Source organism: Lingula anatina, chromosome 4 (genome assembly GCF_051362555.1).
Source record: "Lingula anatina isolate TDL-2025a chromosome 4, LinAna3.0, whole genome shotgun sequence".
Classification (NCBI taxonomy): domain Eukaryota; kingdom Metazoa; phylum Brachiopoda; class Lingulata; order Lingulida; family Lingulidae; genus Lingula; species Lingula anatina.
Genome location: NC_141770.1, coordinates 12,797,949 through 12,818,533, shown reverse-complemented (window position 1 = coordinate 12,818,533; position 20,585 = coordinate 12,797,949). Strand labels below are relative to the sequence as shown.

Below are 20,585 nucleotides of genomic sequence, written 5' to 3'. Positions count from 1 at the left end.
AACAAATACTAAAACAACTGATACACTGTAGGAACGGATCCAACATGATGGACTTTACCGAGTATAATAGAACAAAGCAACCCATTCAAAATGTCACAATGACAAAATGAACTGTTCACAGCAAACATCAATGATATGAACTTACTAAAATCGTTCGAAATAATGAAAAATAAAAAAAAAAAAAATGCTACCTTCTTCAAAATGGTAATCCTGGCGCGTATTTCCACTGGCTAAGTTCTGCCGGTGTCGGTAAATTAAATAACAAACGCAACTCTGCGTAATCTTGCACATTTTCCCTTTTATTAAAGCTTTACATTTTGAACCAACCGGTTCTTTTACACCAGCACCTCACTCGGGGTGAAGCACCTCCAGCAAGGAACAATATTACAATAGACATGTTAACTTGATTTTTGAAATATGGCAGTGATGCTTATCCAGAACTCCTCTTGCATTTCTGGCTGATTAAATGCATTTTTTTCTTGCTTTTTACTTCTATTGGCAATGCTACATATTTGTCTTACTGAGTTAGTGTGTTATGTTCCCTTTATAAATAGGAATGTTTTTAGCATTGTTCACTACAGTGATATTTTCAGATCAGTAAATGGTCCAAAGTAACATCAGAAACCCTGAGAAAAAACAATTGTTTGACTTTAAATCCGCATCAGTTTCCCCATTCAGCACCAGTAAGTACTAAATAAACCATGATGATTTCGATCAATTTCTTAAAAATAAGTACTGTTTATAGTAGTGTGTATTCTATCCCGTTTTTATACTAAAATTAACAGTAGTTAACAACATTATCTGATCTCTCCTGCTATACAAGATAATGACAGTATACAGAAAGTTCTGTTGCATCATACTAAATACGGGCTGTCTATAGCAGAGTAGCCTGTTGCCACGCCCCCTTCATTGGTGTCCGAGGTTTTGGTTCTCAGTAAATGCCCGCACTGTTTGTTAGTGATGATACGGTCAGAGGTCCTGTAAAAGATAACAAAGAAAATAGGTGTGATCATTTTCATTTTCCTTTGTGTAGTCAAAGAACCAAATACATTAATTCAAACACTTGCAAAGCCAGAAAAACAAATTGACTGATAAAGAAGCCTGAAACCTGTAGGCTAATATCAGTAAAGAATAGAGAAAAAGTGACTGACACATTTCATTCTTAAGCCCTTGGTATAAAAAGGGTAAAATTCTAAATATTAACCTCCCCATAAGTGAACACTGTATTTTCCCAGTTTTATCCTATAAGCACCCTGTATATCACAATTCTGTTGTATATGCACCACGTATATTCCCAATTCACTCACCCAATAAGCACCCCATATACACCCAATTCACTGAGCATGGTATTGGGTTGTACAGGAGATTCAGCACGCAGTACGTAGTTCTGGAAAGGCACAGGATGGATCCTCTCCATCAGAATGTACGCCATTCTTTCATCACTGTCTAGAACACGCTCCAACACCTTTCTGACATCTTCTCCGAAGTAGTTATTTCCTGAATTGATATAATATCATATTTTAATAATTTTTCTGTCAATTTATAAATACCTCAACAATCATCATCATCATCACAAGATTAAGTAATGTATTTTTGACATCTATATATATATATATATATAATTTTGGTCTGTGCGATGTATATGTTACATGTTTTTTTTCTTCAGTAATAAAAAACAATGGGGAAAATTTTTTCACAGAACTTCATACTGAGTGTCCTAAGTGGGGTGAAAAATTAGTCATGGCCCAAAATACAAGTGTCTTAAATTGTATTACTCCAAAGCACTTTTTCAGGAATTAAACCACTTTTGAAAATGGGTCTTGTGATTTCAAGGATAACCAACACTCACATCCTAATGCTTGTAACAGAGTTCTTCATATAAAAATGTTTGTAAGTCTGATATGTCTTATGTCACATGAAGATCACAGAAAAGTTTTTACGTACCTCCACCTTCCCTTTGAGGTTTGAGAACATATTTGAATGGATTCTCCATTGCCATGGCAACAGCAGCATCACCCTCAGCATCCTGGAGATTACAAGGGTGTCAGTAACCTGTGACGTTTTTTTTTAGTCAACTACCTTTAAATTACCATCATGATAGTAATCTTTTAATTGAATGTGTGAATACAGTAATGACCCAATCTTCTCCATGGGGAAAATTGTGAATTTTACAAATACTCTCTCTCTCTCTTACCCTTTCCAGGGAGTACATGCCAGCAAAAGTTGCTCTAATTCTCTTCACAGCCTCAGAGTCCTGTATAAACCGTTCCACCACTCCCGGCCTGCCAAGCTCTTGTTGTACCTTTTTAGCACCTGCCAGATGATAGTAGATGTTGGGACACTTGATGGCAGTGGACCTTTCTATCCTTAGCCTGGTTGTCCAGTCCTAGAATGGAGTTTGGTAATTATCATTGGCTGTAAGTATTATCATACAAAGGGACATAAAATTTGTGGTATCTGTGAAGGACTGGGAATAAGCATAAGTTTACTCTGCATATTTTGGTAGTCTACAATGAGAGTCATACATTTTCAATTAGACTTATGCTCTAAAAACAAATAAGATTGATAACTTCATAATATACTACATTTCCCAAGATTACAACCCCCAAGACTGCAGACTTGACTTTTTTAAGTGAACATGTACCAGAAATACACTAAAAATTCTAGTATTTGCACTGAACTCTTGAAAGATAAATTCTTAATGGACTTTTACCGTATTAAATAACACCAGTCTTATCAAAACCCTTTATAAATGAATTACATGCACCCATCACCTACTTCATCTACCTACCTCCTCTGTGATGTAATCATTCGGGGAGTATCCACATCTGAAGTAGACCACAGCCACCTCATGACCTTCACTGAAATACAGGGCATGAGCTGATCAAATCTGCATGATTTTAATTAATTCTTTTAAGGTACAGGATTTTTCAGTTCAAATTCAGAATAAAAATACATTTTCATCACTGAGGTAAAAAGGTGCTTGGTTTCTTGTACAGATATAGTGCAGTAATGGGGCTTTTCAAAAGTGAAAACCAAATGTTTTTCTTTGGTGTATTCATCACCATTTAAGCAGAGGAATAGATGTCTGTTACCAGGGGGTTGTATTGTTTGACAATAAAATAACTTAAGTTATATCCTGCCTTCTAACTTCAACCATCTTTTCGAGAGTTGTGTATCATAAAAACAACATTCAAATTCAATTTCTCTAAAGGTCATAACTAAATTACCTAACTTGATTTCAAGGGATAACTTACAGTATTAACTTGTTATCCTCAGTGAGCTGCGACTTTCTGTAAACTTGATCGAAACTCCTTCTGAGGACCTTCACCTTGCTGTTGATTTCATATATCCCCCACTCCAGCCAGCGCTGGTCAAATATGTTTCTCGAAACTGTCTCCGTCAAAAACAATATCACCGCTCTGCAATTCAAGTAAATATTGTAAAATTATGCTGCTTTTATAATAAATGTCAATAAAAACTCCACAAATCATGCACACAGGCACGCACACAGTAACCCAAGGCCATACATACATACATACATACATACATATATAGGTAAAGTTAATCTCATACACCAAGCTGCCTTATCAGCTGACTTAATTAACAAGAAAACTTATGAACACTGAATAACTTACTCTGTGTTGCCATACAGTTCCCAAGCCTGAACCATACCACCAGCTATTCCTGGCACACATGTATTAGCAGGTAGCTGAAATAAGAGAAGAAGTTCACCAATTTGGGGTTTGAAGATATGACAGATTTTTTCAATGTTGGCTGTGACACCTGGTAAATGTCAATGTGTAAGGCTATTGTGCCACTGTGGAAGGTGTGTCAGTGTCAGAGAAGTCTGATTTATGTGATATATATATATTTTTTTTGGGGGGGGGGGGGGAGGGGATTGTCCTTATACTGCTCTACAGTATGTTTGTTAGCAGGCTATGAATGTGGCATCCAAACACATACCTTGATGACCTTGTCTGCCAGACCACATCTTTCAAGTATAAACCTAAAATAAAAAAGCATTTCATCATGTATTGTAACTCAACAGTTTTGTCATAGATTCGCTTACATTTCATTGTCACCAACAGTTTGTACATGTACTATTACTTTATATAGAATATCAGCATAAGCCCAAACATCAAACAATTATATCGAAAGGCATGTATTTCCCCCATTCTATAGCAACGTTGGTATGGGATCACTTCATTAATTTTGATTTCTTTTCTTAACATTGGTGAGAGCCAAGTTGAAATGACTCTTATATTAGGTGTGGAACAGAGGCAAAAATATTTCAGATTGCTGAAAATTTAATGAAACTACGTATCTGACAACACAATCCTTACAGAACCAAAATTCATTCTCATTTTCACCTGATTAAAACTAAGTATTGCCTCTACCTGTGGAAAATCCCAACTTGAGTTTCTAGACCAGCAAAACTTGAAGCTATAGTGTTAAACTCGACCTCTTTGATCCCCAGGGTGTTCACATCTTCCGGGGTGGAGAGGGTGCGGCCCTGAGAGTCGGTCATAAAATCATTTCTGTTGATAGCAAGACTCACAGGCTGAAATATATAAGGTGACAGTTAGTGGGAGGATTTTTCAAGGTTAAAAGTTTTTAAGAAGCACATTTTTGGTATGAATGAAACATATATTCATTCACATGTTGACCTTTTATTATAAAGAAACATTTAAAAACAAGCAAACTGTCATTATTATTTAACTGTGATTTTATAATTGAGTTATTTTACTGTAATTTTCATGAAAGTAAAAATCAATCAAAATTATTCCAATTTACAAATCTGACAAGATTTCTAATTTTAAACCACTTCTAGTGAATACTGCTTTCCACTATGATGGGTCACATATTGAAAGGCTATAGATAAAAATACATTTCAGAATGAGGAAAGTGTGTATATACGCTGGGGTAGTGTAATTAAAGATATATATAACTTTTCCTGGTGCTTTGTTACCTGTTTAATTCCCTCCTTTCTCACAGTCTCATAAATGTCCCACAATCTCTTGGTGAAATCATCCACCTTAATTGTACTGGAAAAAATTAACCAAATTCTTCTCAGTCTATTTGCATGTGCAGAAAATAAACAAAAAAACTTAAACCAGATGACTATAATCTATCAACAATAAAAGAAACATTGTTCAAAAAGAAATTATTTTGCTGGAGAAAAATAAACAGCATACTCTGAGAAACATTTCAAGGAAGCTGAAGTTAATTTTGAATACCAATTTTAGAATGAGTGTTGAGGAGCAGATAAACTCTTCTCATATACCTCTGGAGAGTTGACTGCAGAAAGTCATGGTCGTGTGCTACTCGGTGATAGAGAAGATTAAAGTCTTGCTGCACTGCGCATGCTTGGTGAAAAAGTCGCTCTGGGAATGGTGAAGGCAGAAGCAGAAAAGGGGCGTAATTAGTTACTTCTGATGACGTTGGTCTGTCTGCAGTGCGCATAGTGATTCCTAAAAATAATACATACTATAATGATAATAATAACAGTAATTGTTGGTAAAGCTATAACATATAGATCTAATCTGGGCATGGACAAAGCACCTGTGAAGCCTGGGCACTTTCTCTCTGGTGAGTATTTGGACTGACCAACATACCCATCATGTCCCATTCTTAAACTAAATAAGTAATATTTAAATCAAAATCAATTATGTGTGTGCTATAAGAGGTAAGGCATTTATAACCCAAACTTGAATATCTGAGAAATTAAAAGAAATTAGTTTTGTACCCTGTTGACAGTTAATCAGGCAGAGTATTTTTTGATGGTCCCTTTTTTAATTCTCTGACTCATTGGGTTAATGACAATAGTCCGAGGCATTCAATAGTCCAAAAATTCATAGCTTTGAATGTTCACTATAGAAACTTCATACCAACTAACCCTTTTCTTATACAACTGATAAATATGTTCTCATTTTTTAAAACCTTTTTTGGACCACGTAACCTTCAGACTATCAAAGCGCACCTGACTCAACAACTCACCGTGAGTGAGGGCCCAGTCTTTTGCCATGGAAACCAGCTCCTGCAACTCGTCCTCTTTCACGGGCAGTGGTATACATGGTTCCATCCTGAAATTACAGAAAATCCATGAGTTAATTACATGTACTGTCCATGCAGCACGTATTATACCGGTTGTACATACATTGTATCAGAGACCGTAAATAGAATGTTAACGCGTGCCATCCAGCAAAAGGCGACGAAGCAACCTTGATTTTTCAAGGTCGACCAAACTTTAAAGTTGACCGAGCTTTACCTTTTCACCCGCTCCCCTGATTTAGTGAATTATAGTCTCTGTCCAAACGTCAAAAAACATGAATTATGCTTATCAATATAACTTATGTCAGAATAAAGGGCACTCACTTTTAGCCTTCAGCTGGATTCAACTTTAAATCTGCAAAATTGGAAAGCGAAAAAAATTTAGCAGAATAACAATATTTAAAAGTGCTAGGTCATTCTGAATTTCACAAGAGGCAACTACATGTACACTAGTAATCCTAACAAGCCCCTTTGCCTACTTGTTATGCGCATGCGCCATGCCTTAAGAGTGTGACGTCATTTGGGAATTCCCTAGCCGACTGCACTGCGCAGGGAAACCGAACTTGCAACTTTGGTTAGCATTTTTATTTTTCAATACTGACTGATTTTAAATTATTCATTACCTTGACATTTGATATGGGTATTTTCAATATTTTTGAAACACGAAACATTTACGAAAAACTCATTTGTTTGACCTGATTTCTTTCACAAACTGATTCATACTTACGACGTGAAGGGGCGTGTGCTTTTATCTTTAAAACTTCAAGCTTATTAAAAGCTCTACTTCTCTGTTAAAAGGTACAAGAAACATTTTTGTATTATTAAATTCAATGGAGACATTTGCTATTTTCCTTGGGAAAATATTTGATTTGGCGCAACACCCCGTGTGGGATACTTTTAATTTTGAAATGAACCTTTCTGCCCCCCCCCCCCCCCCCAAAAAAAAAAAAAAAAAAAAAAAAAACAAGGCAGCAAAGCTGTCAAATGTACAGACAAGGAACAGAAAATAAAGATGCAAATAAGTGAAAAATTAAATTTTCACAAAAAACTGTTCAATTGCCAGAAAAATTTACCAAACAGACTGCATTGCCTATTGAAGCTGTATTTTAGTGCCATGTTTCTTTCCTATAAGTTTGAGAACAGTAAGTGACATGATTTCCCTTAAATGGTCATCATAGGAGCAGTGCCCAAAATAGGGGTTTCTTCAAATTTTGATACAACATTAAATAATGTTTAACAGCATAATGACAATCAAATGTTATTAATAAAATATTAGTAACATGGACATTCAGAAAATGTGACAAGCAAAAGTCTTCAAGATCATGGAACTTTAAAGTCACACCTTGAAAATGCCAATATGTGAAAAATTAAATTTTCACAAAAAACTGTTTAACTGCCAAAAAAATAAAAATAAAAATAAAATAAAAAATAAAAAAAATACCAAACAGACTGCATTGCCTACTGAAGCTGTATTTTAGTCCCATGTTTCTTTCCTGTAAGTTTGAGAACAGTAAAGGACATGATTTTCCTTAAATGGTCATCATGGAAGCAGTGCCCAAAATAGGGGTTTCTTCAAATTTTGATGCAATATTACATAATGTTTAACAGCTTAATGACCATCAATTTTTAATTATAAAATATTTGTATCACAGATATTCAGAAAATGTGACTAGCAAAGGTCTTCAGGCCCATGGAACTTCAAAGTCACATATTGAAAATGCCAAAATGTAAACAAGACAGCACTGTTCTGAAATGGGTTTATTTCCATTTTTAACACTTTTTTAACATAAAACAAAATAAACATTTTACTGCCATTTTTATATGACCAACTAAAAAAATTGATGAGATGGGAAAAGTATCAATAGAACAGTGTTAAATGTCCAATATCCTCCATTCTGAGATTCTGAACATAGTGGATGATTGAATCTGACAAACTGCAATGATATGAGTTTATTTCCATTTTTGACACTTTATAACATAATACACAATAACAAGTTTACCATCATTTTTACAAAATCAACTAACAATGTTGTAAAGATGCAGGAAATATCAAACAAACACTTTTAGGCATCTTATTAGTTAAATAATGAGACTGTTAACATGCTTAAGAATTGAATCTGAGGAAATGTGAAAAAAACAGTATAACTTTATGCTGATTATGCTGATTTTCAAACTCAACCTGCGTTTTAGTAAGATTGACCACTCCTGTGAGTATAATTACAATTGGCCAATCCGTTTTTCTTATATAGTGTTATCAGTGTTGCATTTATATTGAAAATAGTGAAAAAACAGCATAAATTCCCTCAAAATAGCCCAATCATGCTGATTTTCGAACTTGACCTGCGTATTATGAATATTCATCAGTTCTGTAAGATTCAAGTCAAAAGGTAAAATGGTTTTCCACTTATCATGTTATCAGTGCTGCATATATGCTGAAAAAAGTGAAAAAACAGCATAAATTCCCTAAAAGTGACACGATCATGCTGATTTTCGAACTTGACCTGCGTATTATGAATATTCATCAGTTCTGTAAGTTTCAAGTCAAAAGGTAAAATGGTTTTCCACTTATCGTGTTATCGGTGCTGCATATATGCTGAAAAAAGTGAAAAAACTGCATAAATTCCCTAAAAGTGACCCAATCATGCTGATTTTCGAACTTGACCTGCGTATTATGAATATTCATCAGTTCTGCAAGTTTCAAGTCAAAAGGTAAAATGGTTTTCCACTTATCGTGTTATCGGTAAAAGTGCACGGCGACGGCGACGACGGCGACGACGGCGACGACAGACGCAGATGATGGCTATATGTACAGACACATCTGTGTCTGTACATAAAAACAGCATTAATTCCCTAAAAATGGCCCAATCATGCTGATTTTCGAACTTGACCTGCGTATTAAGAATTTTCATCAGTTCTGTAAGTTTCAAGCCAAAAGGTAAAATGGTTTTCCACTTACTGTGTTATCGGTGCTGCATATATGCTGAAAAAGTGAAAAAACAGCATAAATTCCCTAAAAATGGCCCAATCATGCCAATTTTCGAACTTGACCTGCATATTATGAATATTCATCAGTTCTGTAAGTTTCAAGCCAAAGGGTAAAATGGTTTTCCACTTATTGTGTTATCGGTGCTGCATATATGTTGAAAAAAGTGAAAAAACAGCATAAATTCCCTAAGAGTGACCCGATCATGCTGATTTTCGAACTTGACCTGCGTATTATGAATATTCATCAGTTCTGCAAGTTTCAAATCAAAAGGCAAAATGGTTTTCCACTTATCGTGTTATCGGTAAAAGTGCACGGCGACGGCGACGGCGACGACGGCGACGACGGCGACGACAGCGACGACGGCGACGACAGACGCAGATGATGGCTATATGTACAGACACATCTGTGTCTGTACATAAAAAAGATATAAAATCTGAATCGCTGTTTGGGAGTATAAATTTCTATAGATAGAATCTTTTACTCTCATCACAGCATGCCACCTAGCTTAGTCCAAGAGATCAGGTAGACATTTACATACCACACTTTTCCAAAAACACAGGTGAAATGCCACGGAGCTATAGCCCATACACGTATCTTGAATTTTGACTCTCTTGCAAAGAAAAAGAAGAGAAATTTGAAAACAAAGGCTTAAAATATAAACCAATATTTTTTTTATTCCACAGGGTAGGCACCCAAACTCAGTTCAAAGTTCAGAGAATAAATAACGTCCTTTGCATTCAAGGACCTTCTTAATCACAAAGAATTAGTGTCAGCATCATTTTAGTTTTATTTTAGTTAAGTGTCACATTTGCCAGTTTTTCTTTCTTCTTATCTTTTATGGTAACTAAATCTAAAGAAAATCTAAATACTCCCCTCCATACTTAAAGGGCATGGCACGAGCGTTCATATGTCTTTTTATTGCTATTTTAATTCATTTTGTGAAAACACCTTTGTACTTTGTGTGATACAGAAAAGTGATACAGAAAAGTTACCTTTAAATCAGTCTATCATATCTATATAAGTATGGATTCTAATTAGTGCTGGTTAATTAAAACCATGCCATCTCAGCAAGGACAAACTTTCATCTTCTCTTTAAAATCTCTCAACAGTTTAATTCCATTTTTCCTGAAACAACTTTGATAATCACAAATTTTTAAAATGATGACAGCATGTTAGAATATAACATTTGGTGAGTATGCCTTGAATATAAACCATGTGGTCTTTTAAAAATCTGTATACAACTGAGGGTGCATGGCAGTTCAATTGCAGATCTGGTGTATTCCACATATATGTTTCTGTTTAAATACCCCACCCCTCATGAGCACACCTTTTTCTTTCTGTTGTTAACACATATAAGAAAGAGGTATTCAGGCATTTATATTCCATGTACAGGTAATCGCCTTCGGTCAAGTCTACGTGTCAAGGATGCTAGTCTTTTGCTCCTTCTGGGACAGCGTTCATCATCATCATCACTCGCATTCTCATCACTATCTGAATCAATGTCATGTGGCATATTCTTCATACCATTATATGTCCACTTGCCCAAAGAGCCGTCCCACTGTAAATGAGAAATAATGAGTATCATATCAATTCATTAACTGACCATTGTAAACGGTGAATTCAGAACATGTATTTATGTGACAGAGGCAGATTCAGGATTATTTTGAAGTGGGGGGTGGGGGGGGGGGGGGGTGCGCGCGGATGCAAAGCCTTGATAACTTCAAGGCAGTGATAAATAATCTGATAAATTCCATAATCAATATGGCAGTCATAACCAAGATGGCTACTGTTCACACTTACAGATGTGCTGATAATTGTGTGCTCATACGGGTGCCAAGACACATCTCTTACACAGCCACGGTGACCGTCCAATCTGCTGACCACCTTACCAGTGAGGACATCATACACTGAAAGGGAAACACAAGACTTAAATTCCAGTATGTTTTAAGTAAAATATAAAAAAGAGCTCTCATAAATGAGCAAAAGGAAAAAAAATTGCATTATAATGATGAAAAAATCATTCAGACATTCTTAACTATGAACATAAGAATGTTGAAATGAACTTTGCTCCCTCATAATTAAAACTAGAGGATCAGAGAGGCGATACCGCCTCCGGATATTGTACCACCAGCTGGAGTAAGCGCATTTGGATGGGTAGTGATTTTCTAGACAATAGGCCTATTGGTTTTCCTTGAAATGTGTTATCAGTGTTGCATATATGCTGACAAAAGAGGAAACCTATGGGCAACACTGGGCATATCTCTGCTAGTTTTGAAGATATGAGGGGCAAGAAAATATTCAAAGTTCAGTTCATGGTGAACAGTAGGTCAAAGGTCAATTTCAAGGTCAGTTTATGACTGCCTATTCAAGTTCAAAAGTAACTATGGGCATTTCTTTGCCAAGTTTGGAGATATATAGGCCAGAAAACATGCAAAGTACAGTTCATCATAAAAAGAAGGTCAAAGGCCAATTTCAGGATCACAGTTAGATAGCCAGTATATGACTTCCTATTGAAGTTCAATAGTAACTAATGGCGTATCTTTGCCAGTTTAAGAGATATAAGGGCTGGAAATTTTAGTTCATGGTGAAAAGTAGGTCAGAGGCCAATTTTAAGGTGACAGTTAAATTACCAGTATATGTCTTCCCATTCAAGTTCAATAGTAACTATGAGCGTATCTCTGCTAAATTTGTAGTATTTCACATTTTATTTTCACCACTAAATATTGGATGTTGAACTTTTATATATAGTGCAATGCCTAAGCTGTATCGAAAACAAAACACGGACACCACCTCCAGTGTTGCGCTTGACAAGCTCTACAAAATGCAAAAAACAAGAGGTCTCTATCATTAACAGTTCCAGAATTGGAGAGAGTTTTCAGTGTCGGCATCTAAAGGCCGCTTCTCCCGTGAAAATGCACCAATTGACCCCAAACTCACGAAGATGAAAGAAGACCCTCAGGGTAACACCTGTCCATAATATTATAAGTTAGATCTGTAAAATTTCTGAAAATCGGCATAAAATATTAATTTTTTTGCAAAAAATTCCCATTTTTAGAAAGTTTTGGCCCGTTTGACCTTGAAATAAAGGTCAAAGGTCAAATCCAAGGGCATATTTGAAATCTCCACATATGACTTTCGGTCAGCCATCTGTAGAAATTTTTCCCAAAATTCCTTCGGTATGGGAGATATTTAGCATTGAATTTCCAAAAATTTTGACAAGGGTGCCTTTCGACGAGTGTCATGCCAAGGGCAATGCACCGACTGAGACAAAAATACCCAGGGGTTCAAGTTGAGATTATACGTGACTTAAATCCAAGTGATGGGCACACAGGCCCATGCAGTCTAGGAGGAGAAGCGGTAACGGTGACTTGTATCCCACGACACCCTGCGGAGCCAACGGAGCTTACGGAGCCGGCGGAGCCGTACGAGACGGGTCGGGACTAAAACCATGAGTACCGCCAGCGTAGACGCTGGTGGTACTAATTATCTATTAATCAATTTGTCTTCTGCAATAAATGTCTGTACAATCACAAAAATACAAAATGCTGTAAACTTGATGATCTACAACTTCATACTAGACACCTGTCAACAACTTCCATCTTGTTTCTTATGCTAAAGCACACATCAATCAGTAGATCAACCTGAGTACATACCGACCACACCCCCACTGGCACAGCCTGTGTAGATATAGCGCTGGCCTGTTGTATAGGCTGGAGAGAACCGAGCACGAATCAGGGAATGCAGCACGCTGTGGCCGCGGTATGTCATCAGAGAGCTGTCTCCCTCCACGTGCTTGACTTTTTTCACTAAAAAAGAAGTGTAGAATAAGGTAATACAACAGATGAATGGTTGCATTCGGTGATATTTGACTGAATGAGAGTAAAGAAAATTGGACATCTTAAAAATTTGTATGCATTTTTATGACAAGATTTGATTTTCCATGAATGCCATTAAGCAGATGACCATTGGTTGTTACAGTTCAATGGCTTTCAGCAGTCTGATACACAGGGAAACAATAATTCAAGCACAACAATGATGTACATTCTCGCTGAGTTAACGAAAAGCACTGCCTTGAGAATATTACCTATCAGTTTTTTAGGGCAACAACAACACGTTTTTTTGTGTTAAACCTTTACAAAAAATTCATAAAAATCCTATCCATCATGCCTGGTAGGACTGACAGTTTCAGCATGTCTGCCAGATATCACTTTGCTGTGAGTTCAGTCCACATTTCATATCTAAAACCTATTATTTATAATACAAGCTTTCCAATGCTTTGTCACATGACATGTAATGTGTTACATCCAGGTGTGGTATGGGGGCACTTATTTACTACAACTTTTTCCTACCTCGCGCTGGCACAGGAGGCCATCTGTAGTCCCAGTTCTGCCTGGCGACAGCACGCTTGGTGCCCTGTAAAAGGTGTCAAAAACATTTAGTGAGCAAATTATTCTTGTCATTTCATACAAGATGATTGGGCAAGTTTCATACTGATTTCAATAAAATAAGATTACCATGGCAATTTAAAGATTTTCACCACTTCTGTCTTGAGAACTTCTCATTTCGCATACATGTTGAAAAATCTTTTCAGTTAAATTTCAAAGCAATGTCAGACTTTGAGTTAGCTGTATTTTGCTATGTGGCCACAATGAAGAAAACTGTAAGCTTTTAGATTGAAGATTAAAGTGATTGTTGTATATGAAAAAATGCTTTTTAGTTTTAGTTTTATGTTTTGAAACTAGATTTTTGGTTGTTAGAAATAAGTAGGAAGAAATGGTGGAAAATTGCCAAAAACATAATCAGATTTTCTGTCTGTGTTTTGCTACATATTGTGTGTAAGTAAAACAATTTCAGTTTACCTTAATTGCATCATCAGAAGAGAACTTCCTCATGTCCCATAGCTTGATTGACTGGTCTTTAGAGTTTGATAAGAGATATCTGGAGTCATTCTACAGAAATGCAGAACATGGTTCTCAAGCACATGCATTTCAAATCAATAATTCAATGAAACATTGCATGATACCTATTATAAAAACAAGAGGATATCTTTCATGTTATATTCAAATTGTCTTTAAAGATAGCAAGTACAAGCAAAGAATTTCACTCAAAATTATTACTAACCTAATATTTTAGTGTCATCATTACCATATAAAGATATCTGAAATATTGTAAAGAAAATAAATTTTACTTTAGCTATTGTTTGAAGAAACAGTTATTGTAAATTTAAGCAAATTCCATATTTTGTCCTAGTTTTACTTACTTTGGAGTCTATAAATGTGATTCCATCTGAGTGTCCTGCCAGGGTTCCCACAGGTACAGGGGTCGCCTCACTTAATGTCCGTCTGTCCCACACCTTGAGGAATCAACATCCATTAAATATATTAACACATATACCCCCAAGGGAGGTGATATCCTTTTAGGATTAAACAGATCCCAAAAGAGACCAAACATAAATTGTAATATAGGCTGATCTCATTTATTGTGGATATATTGTGGATATCTGCTACAAACTCAAACTCTAACTTTTTTTATGTACACATTATGTGTCAATGAGAAATTTATATTGCATAATGAATAAATCAATCATGTAAATGTTATGAATATTAATATGAAAAAAATATTCCAACAATCTATAAAATAGTTTATCCCTAGGATGTACAATTTTCTGTCACCTTTAGCATCAACTAGTTTGGCAGGGGGAAAAGAAGAATTTTTTTTGTGTCACAAATTGTGTGATCTGATACAAGATGCAACTGAAAGCTTTGTTTGGTTGAAAGCTTTCAAAGATTTCTCAAACCCAGAATTTTTCTAGCCTAAGTAAGTTATATGCTTGCTTTTTTTGTACTAGTATTTGCATTATAGTGTTTGCAGCCCTTGTTTTTATTTTTCAGTATCTTTCTATCAAAACAGTACAAAACAATAAATATAGCACCCACCTTAACTAGTCCATCATCTCCCCCGCTGAATAAGATATGTGACGATGTATCAGCAAAGGCAACAGAGTTTACATCATCTTCATGAGCTGTAATCTAGAAACAAAGATAACATGATTAAATCCAAAAATAATGTCTCACTAAAAAGACATGAGATAATGGTAATTTGCAGTAAGATTTACAAATGAGTGCATGCAAGACTTACTGAATGAAATTAGTCTTACATCAAACAGATGTTTGTGCATAAAAAACTACAACATTTTTATTAAAAGACTTTTAATATTATATAACTTTTGGGTTCATTAAATAACCATGACAAGCCGTTTCTATATCTCAAAATTTCTGTGACTTGTAGGTCCACAGTCTGACATCTTTTTTTTTTTTGTCTAGCTGTAAGACTCTTCCTGTGATGATGCCTTTTACTTACCTTTAAACATCGTTGGTTGCTCTCTCGATCATAAACATACAGACCACCATCATTAGAACTGAAAGTAAAACATGATTTAGTATAAACATACTATCATCCAATACCTTAAACATGCAATTTGCAATGTGGAAGTATTCTTCAGTAAGTTTAGCTTTACTAGTCTACTATATATAACACACAATATTACAGCCTAAGTCAAACTCAGCTACCTTCAGCATTTTCTGTTTTCTTTTTTCATGTGCACCATTTTTACCAATTTTCTGTTTAACATTTCACTCATCAAAGCTGAACTAACTTTACCATAAGTAAACATTTCTTTTCTTTTTCTTGCTGACAATTACAGACAAAGATACATGTAGCCCTAGATTTGTCTAATCCTGAGTTAACCTACCCAGCTAAGATTTCCTTGTTGTCTGCAGAGAAAACAATAGAGAAAGCACAAAAACTATGGCCAGCATCTGGGAACAAGTGTAAGGCTTCATGGACTTCATGCTCTCCATGAATGTTGCATAGATGGACTGAAAAATAAATGAAAGTTATTTTTTAACCTACAAAAAAGTCCAACAAACAAACAAAGTACAGAAGATCACCAATATTGGTATGACCAAGTATGTTGCCCTGCAAGTGATCATACAACCACTTTAACTATTTAAAAGTAGTTTGGAAATGTGCTACAGCCTCATTAGTATCAATGGTATCAAACAAACTGAAGATGAAAACATGTTATCTATTGAATTAAGCTATAATCCTTATTTCCTTTCAGTGCTCCTACTTACTGCAGTCAGACCAGCTTGAATATATCAGGTAATTCCCATCAGGGCTGAAAAAAAAGGGACATTTTCAAATAATTATTTTTCTTTACAAATGATTTTTGTTATTATTTACAAATAATGATTTTCATTTACAAAAACTGATATTATGACAATCTCTAAGTCAACTCTAAGTTATTATAAACAAGCAAATATGTCCATTTGGCTTTCAAAAAATGTATTTTAATAAAAATAAAAAAATGAAAATATATTGATAAAAAATGTGAAAAACAACAAAAGTAAAATCAATTCAGGGTCCCCCCCCAAAAAAAAAACAAACAAACAAACAAACAAACAAACAAACACACACACACACACACACACACACACCAAACACCACACACACACACACCTAAAAGCTGTATCCACCACACTCCAGCCCACATCTCTGGCCCTGACTGACTTCATGAGAGTAAACTTGCCCCAGGATGTGTCAAATATTCTTATATTCTGATCTGGAATGTAGGAGAGGGCACAGTCAATATCAGTAAGTTTTAGGTAACCTGTGGCCACCCTGAGTTTAAGAGCTCCATGGAAACTCAAGAGGGATGTCCACAGAAGAGATGAGATATCACTGACCTGTGAAACTCAGGGTAACTCCTGATAACTGTGTAGTTATAATGCATGACTCAAATACACAACATAGTTATGAGTGCTTTGAACTCATTTTTTGTTTTAGCCAAATAACAGTACTTCTACATTAGCAATGACACACTCGCAAATATGATGAAATTATATATGCTAAATTTCTAGGTTTCTATATGAGAATATCACCTAATTAAAAAGTAATGATTATCTTTGAATAGAATCTCAAATGTTCCCAAAACTATCAGAAACAAGTTTATATATTGTCATATAGTAGTCATTCTCAAATCATTTCATTAAAGCTCTCTATATTGTAACAGATTATCTGTTCTTCAACTGTTTCCTACCTTGACAGGCTGAGAGGAATATGTCTCCATCCTGAGAGTAGGTGCCACAGAAAACTTTGCTATGGAACTGAGCAACTGTGTCCTTGTGGTTGGGAAGATATCTGAAGACAAGGGAGGCATGGTTTATACATATATCCAGTTATACATATTGATACATTATTGTTTTTGTACATATATATCCAATTATATATCTGGGGTAGCACTAACACTCGACAATTTAGCCAAATGCTAAAACTAACTGAAATTGGCTAAAGAAAAAGGGCTAGATTTGACATGTTTTAGCCAAATTATAACCATTTTGATAACAAATTGACAAAAATGTGGTGATATGGCTAAGTGAAAAAAATTGCTAGCGCTACCCCAGTATATATATATTGATCTATTATCAATGTTTTCGTATGTTTCATCACTTGTATCATATGTGGGTTTGTGGCAAGTAATTTCATTTTTTCTTATATCAGCTATAAAGACATGATTTTGTACACATTTGAAGTAACCTCAAGATATCAGTGGGCTAGAAAAATACAAAACTTGTGAACAGAGAGAGTTGTAAAAACATTTCGATTCATATAAAAATGGATAAATTAATTCCACTTATTTATGCAAATAATAAGGAGAGTTTCACTATCACTATCACAAAATGCAAGTTAATAATGGTGCTGCTATTTAAATTTTAATACATACTTTGACATAGCCACACAACAGTCTGCCCGAGTGAAACTCTTGCTTCCGTTCATTAACCCTATTTCACGCTGAAATAAACAATCACTGCCTTATTACTAGTAATTTTCATTAAAATATTTTATCAAGGAATTTGTGTTATATAAAACATTTCTGATGTCAGGTAAGTACATGCATATGTGCACTTGTTCACTCTCAGAGAATAATAATAACGAAAATAATCTTATGATTTTCTTAAATAATAAAATAAATAATTTATTTCTTTTACTAGAATGTTGTCTCTTCTAATATTGACCAAATATGGCTTGAATTAGTGGTTTTAATTAAATCAAATAGTATTAAACATAAAATTATAAAATCTTAAGCCCAGGAACTTTAGACTAGCCAAGCCAATAAGATATCTCAACTACATTTTACATTATAAAATGCTCCAAGACCAATGTAGCAAGGACAACTTCATATATTCAACTGTAAAATGCGCGTTAATTTATATAAGCACCATAACTTCAGACTTTTTGTAAAAACTGGTACCAGATACCCACCCTCTGCACCATGTTTACAATAGAAGGTTTAGATAAGGCCCCATTGTAGTTCAAACAGCCCTCGGACTGGAGGAGAACCTCTTGTCGAAACTCACTTCTCTAAAAAGAAATATATACAAAATATTATAACTTGGATATTTCAATCTAATCAGGCCCGTAGCCGGGGGGGGGGGGGGGGGGGGGGGGGGGGGGTTCGAAAGAACCACCCCTTTTGCTGAGAAAAGGTCCACTCTGGGTAAAATTTGACCTATGTACTTGAGGATTTTATGGTAAAAGGTCCACTTTTTCAGAAAATGAACCCCCCTCTGAAATTTCTGGCTACGGGCCTGATAATCCTGTGTTTCAACTTGAGAATAACAAAAGTAATTTAATATACTAATATAACAACCTAACATATACCATTAAAGGAAACAAGCATCACACTTACATCTATGGTGTTTGTGTCAGGGTTTTCTTCAGCTGAAAAGAAAATAAGATATGATTATTATGAAATATAGTAAGTCATTAATTTTCCTTCCCGTCAATACCATGCATTCAATGTTATCTTATAAACAAAATTAGTTAATTTCTGCTTTATACAATAAGGATGTCAGTATGGCAAATTCCTCACATGACACTGCTTCATTTTAAGCCCTTTTCGCAGTATAGATGTATACTATAGTGCTACAGTCTGTACTGAAACAATAAGAAAGATTGACTATTCAACAGCTTGGTAATCAAATAAGAGTCACCTTAACGTTTTAGCAACAGCTAACGAACTGAACTAAACTACTAGAAACTGGTGCACTTGTGAAATGAAGTTAAATTCCCCTGTAGCACAAATATATGTTATTATCTCTCAGTGAGTACCAGTATAGACTGTATTACTAAAATATACTCCTCAAAGTGGAAACGACCTTAATTTTGCTACCTTCTGGCACAACAGCTGTTTGTGATGAAATCATATAATCATCATCATCATCATCTTCATCATCATCATCAGCACCAAACCCAGTGGAGGGGAGGATCCTGACTTGGCCACTAGAAGCACACAAAACATGTCTCTAAGGAGGCCTTCTTTAACATTGGGCATGGAAAATAATTTTCTGCATGTAAGTGCTAGTGAAAGTGCAGATTTTTTCAAAAACAGTTATTCAAAGCTGTCTTGTTAAAGATCTTTTGTGCTTTTGTATCTTTGCGGTTTGATCCTGATCAGATACCATAAACTGTCATTCTGAAAGTCATTTTAATCTTTCTTTTTTCTTTTCACTTTAGTGTAAATGGTATTTCACTTTTTTTTTGAAGCAATGGATTTACTAGGCAAGTTAAAATACCTTTTTTTCAGGATAGGAGACAAAAGCAATACAGGTGCATGATACAATTAAAATGCATCATGCCAAATTTTAAAGAAACTAGAAGCCAACAACATCTACTCAATTTAAGGTAAAACCAATTAAGAAATAAAAACAAATTTGTAGTCTTTATGGGCTGTGCAATATTCAAATGAACATATGCAAAAATCTCATTTCAGAGTGGTTTTGTGGAATATCTAGAATATAAACAGGTCCCCTGTTGAAGGCTTCTAATGATGCACCATAGCATTCAGCGATAGCAAAATTAACATTTCTAAACATCATCCAAAGGATGATAATATTAGAAGGTAGAATCCACAGCTTGATCTCATGTTTGTTTACATAATATCAGCTGAGTCACGCTGGGCCATGTCCAGCAGGTGTCAGGGTGCAGTTGACCCGAGGTTGTTAGCCAAACTATTTATGCCCTGACAGTGACAACCTGACAACATAGGATTTGTATCTTCTATAACGCATCTGCATCCCTTGGTTTATATTTTGGTAGAATTTATCGCTGTCAGTTGTGAGTTTTGCGGTACTATTTTATATACCTTCGAATTAAATATGACAAAATGGTGGCCAAATCAGGGTCTTCCTCTCGTCCTCCTGCGGCTGAAGACGAATCGCCATCGCCTACCGCACCTGATCTTTGTCCGGCATTTCGATCAGACATTCTACGTCGACCGGAGGAATTCTGCGAGCCCATACAATCGAAGTTGCTGCATTTAGCTCCTATTTTTGCGCGACCCCTAGTGCCTCGAACAACGATTTTCTTTACATAAACACAGCTGACCTGTATTTTGATCCTGTCTGTGGTACGGACTGACAAAAATGGAGCAGTTTAATTGGACGTCATTGGTGTGCATCGTTCCGTGACGAGCATTACCTAG

At 35.5% G+C, this 20,585-nt stretch overlaps 2 protein-coding genes across 3 annotated transcripts; both read right to left on the bottom strand.

Moving 5' to 3' along the window:
• Positions 1 to 278: 278 nt before the first annotated feature.
• Positions 279 to 6,551, bottom strand: LOC106173950 (glutathione synthetase-like). The gene is made up of 13 exons (XM_087012092.1): positions 6,379 to 6,551; positions 6,001 to 6,086; positions 5,288 to 5,474; positions 4,973 to 5,048; positions 4,401 to 4,564; positions 3,967 to 4,009; positions 3,639 to 3,712; positions 3,258 to 3,422; positions 2,792 to 2,861; positions 2,195 to 2,386; positions 1,945 to 2,026; positions 1,308 to 1,497; positions 279 to 978 (listed from the first exon to the last, which is right to left on the bottom strand). The coding sequence occupies exons 2-13, from the start codon at positions 6,083 to 6,085 to the stop codon at positions 855 to 857; spliced, it is 1,452 nt and encodes a 483-aa protein (XP_086868218.1). The 5' UTR covers position 6,086; positions 6,379 to 6,551; the 3' UTR covers positions 279 to 854.
• A 3,143-nt stretch (positions 6,552 to 9,694) lies between these two features.
• LOC106173955 (DDB1- and CUL4-associated factor 11) lies at positions 9,695 to 20,516 on the bottom strand. Of its 2 annotated transcripts, XM_013555300.2 has the most exons (17): positions 20,247 to 20,516; positions 19,275 to 19,384; positions 18,792 to 18,823; positions 18,365 to 18,463; positions 17,826 to 17,893; positions 17,142 to 17,242; positions 16,562 to 16,664; positions 16,177 to 16,220; positions 15,792 to 15,918; positions 15,401 to 15,458; positions 14,977 to 15,069; positions 14,301 to 14,393; positions 13,900 to 13,989; positions 13,390 to 13,453; positions 12,694 to 12,846; positions 10,841 to 10,947; positions 9,695 to 10,598 (listed from the first exon to the last, which is right to left on the bottom strand). In XM_013555300.2, exons 1-17 carry the CDS (start codon positions 20,399 to 20,401, stop codon positions 10,416 to 10,418), a joined length of 1,680 nt encoding a protein of 559 aa, XP_013410754.2. In that variant the 5' UTR covers positions 20,402 to 20,516; the 3' UTR covers positions 9,695 to 10,415. The 2 variants fall into 2 exon arrangements, with proteins under 2 accessions (XP_013410754.2, XP_013410755.2); XM_013555301.3 differs by lacking the exon at positions 19,275 to 19,384 and having other exon boundaries at positions 20,338 to 20,516.
• Positions 20,517 to 20,585: the final 69 nt, after the last annotated feature.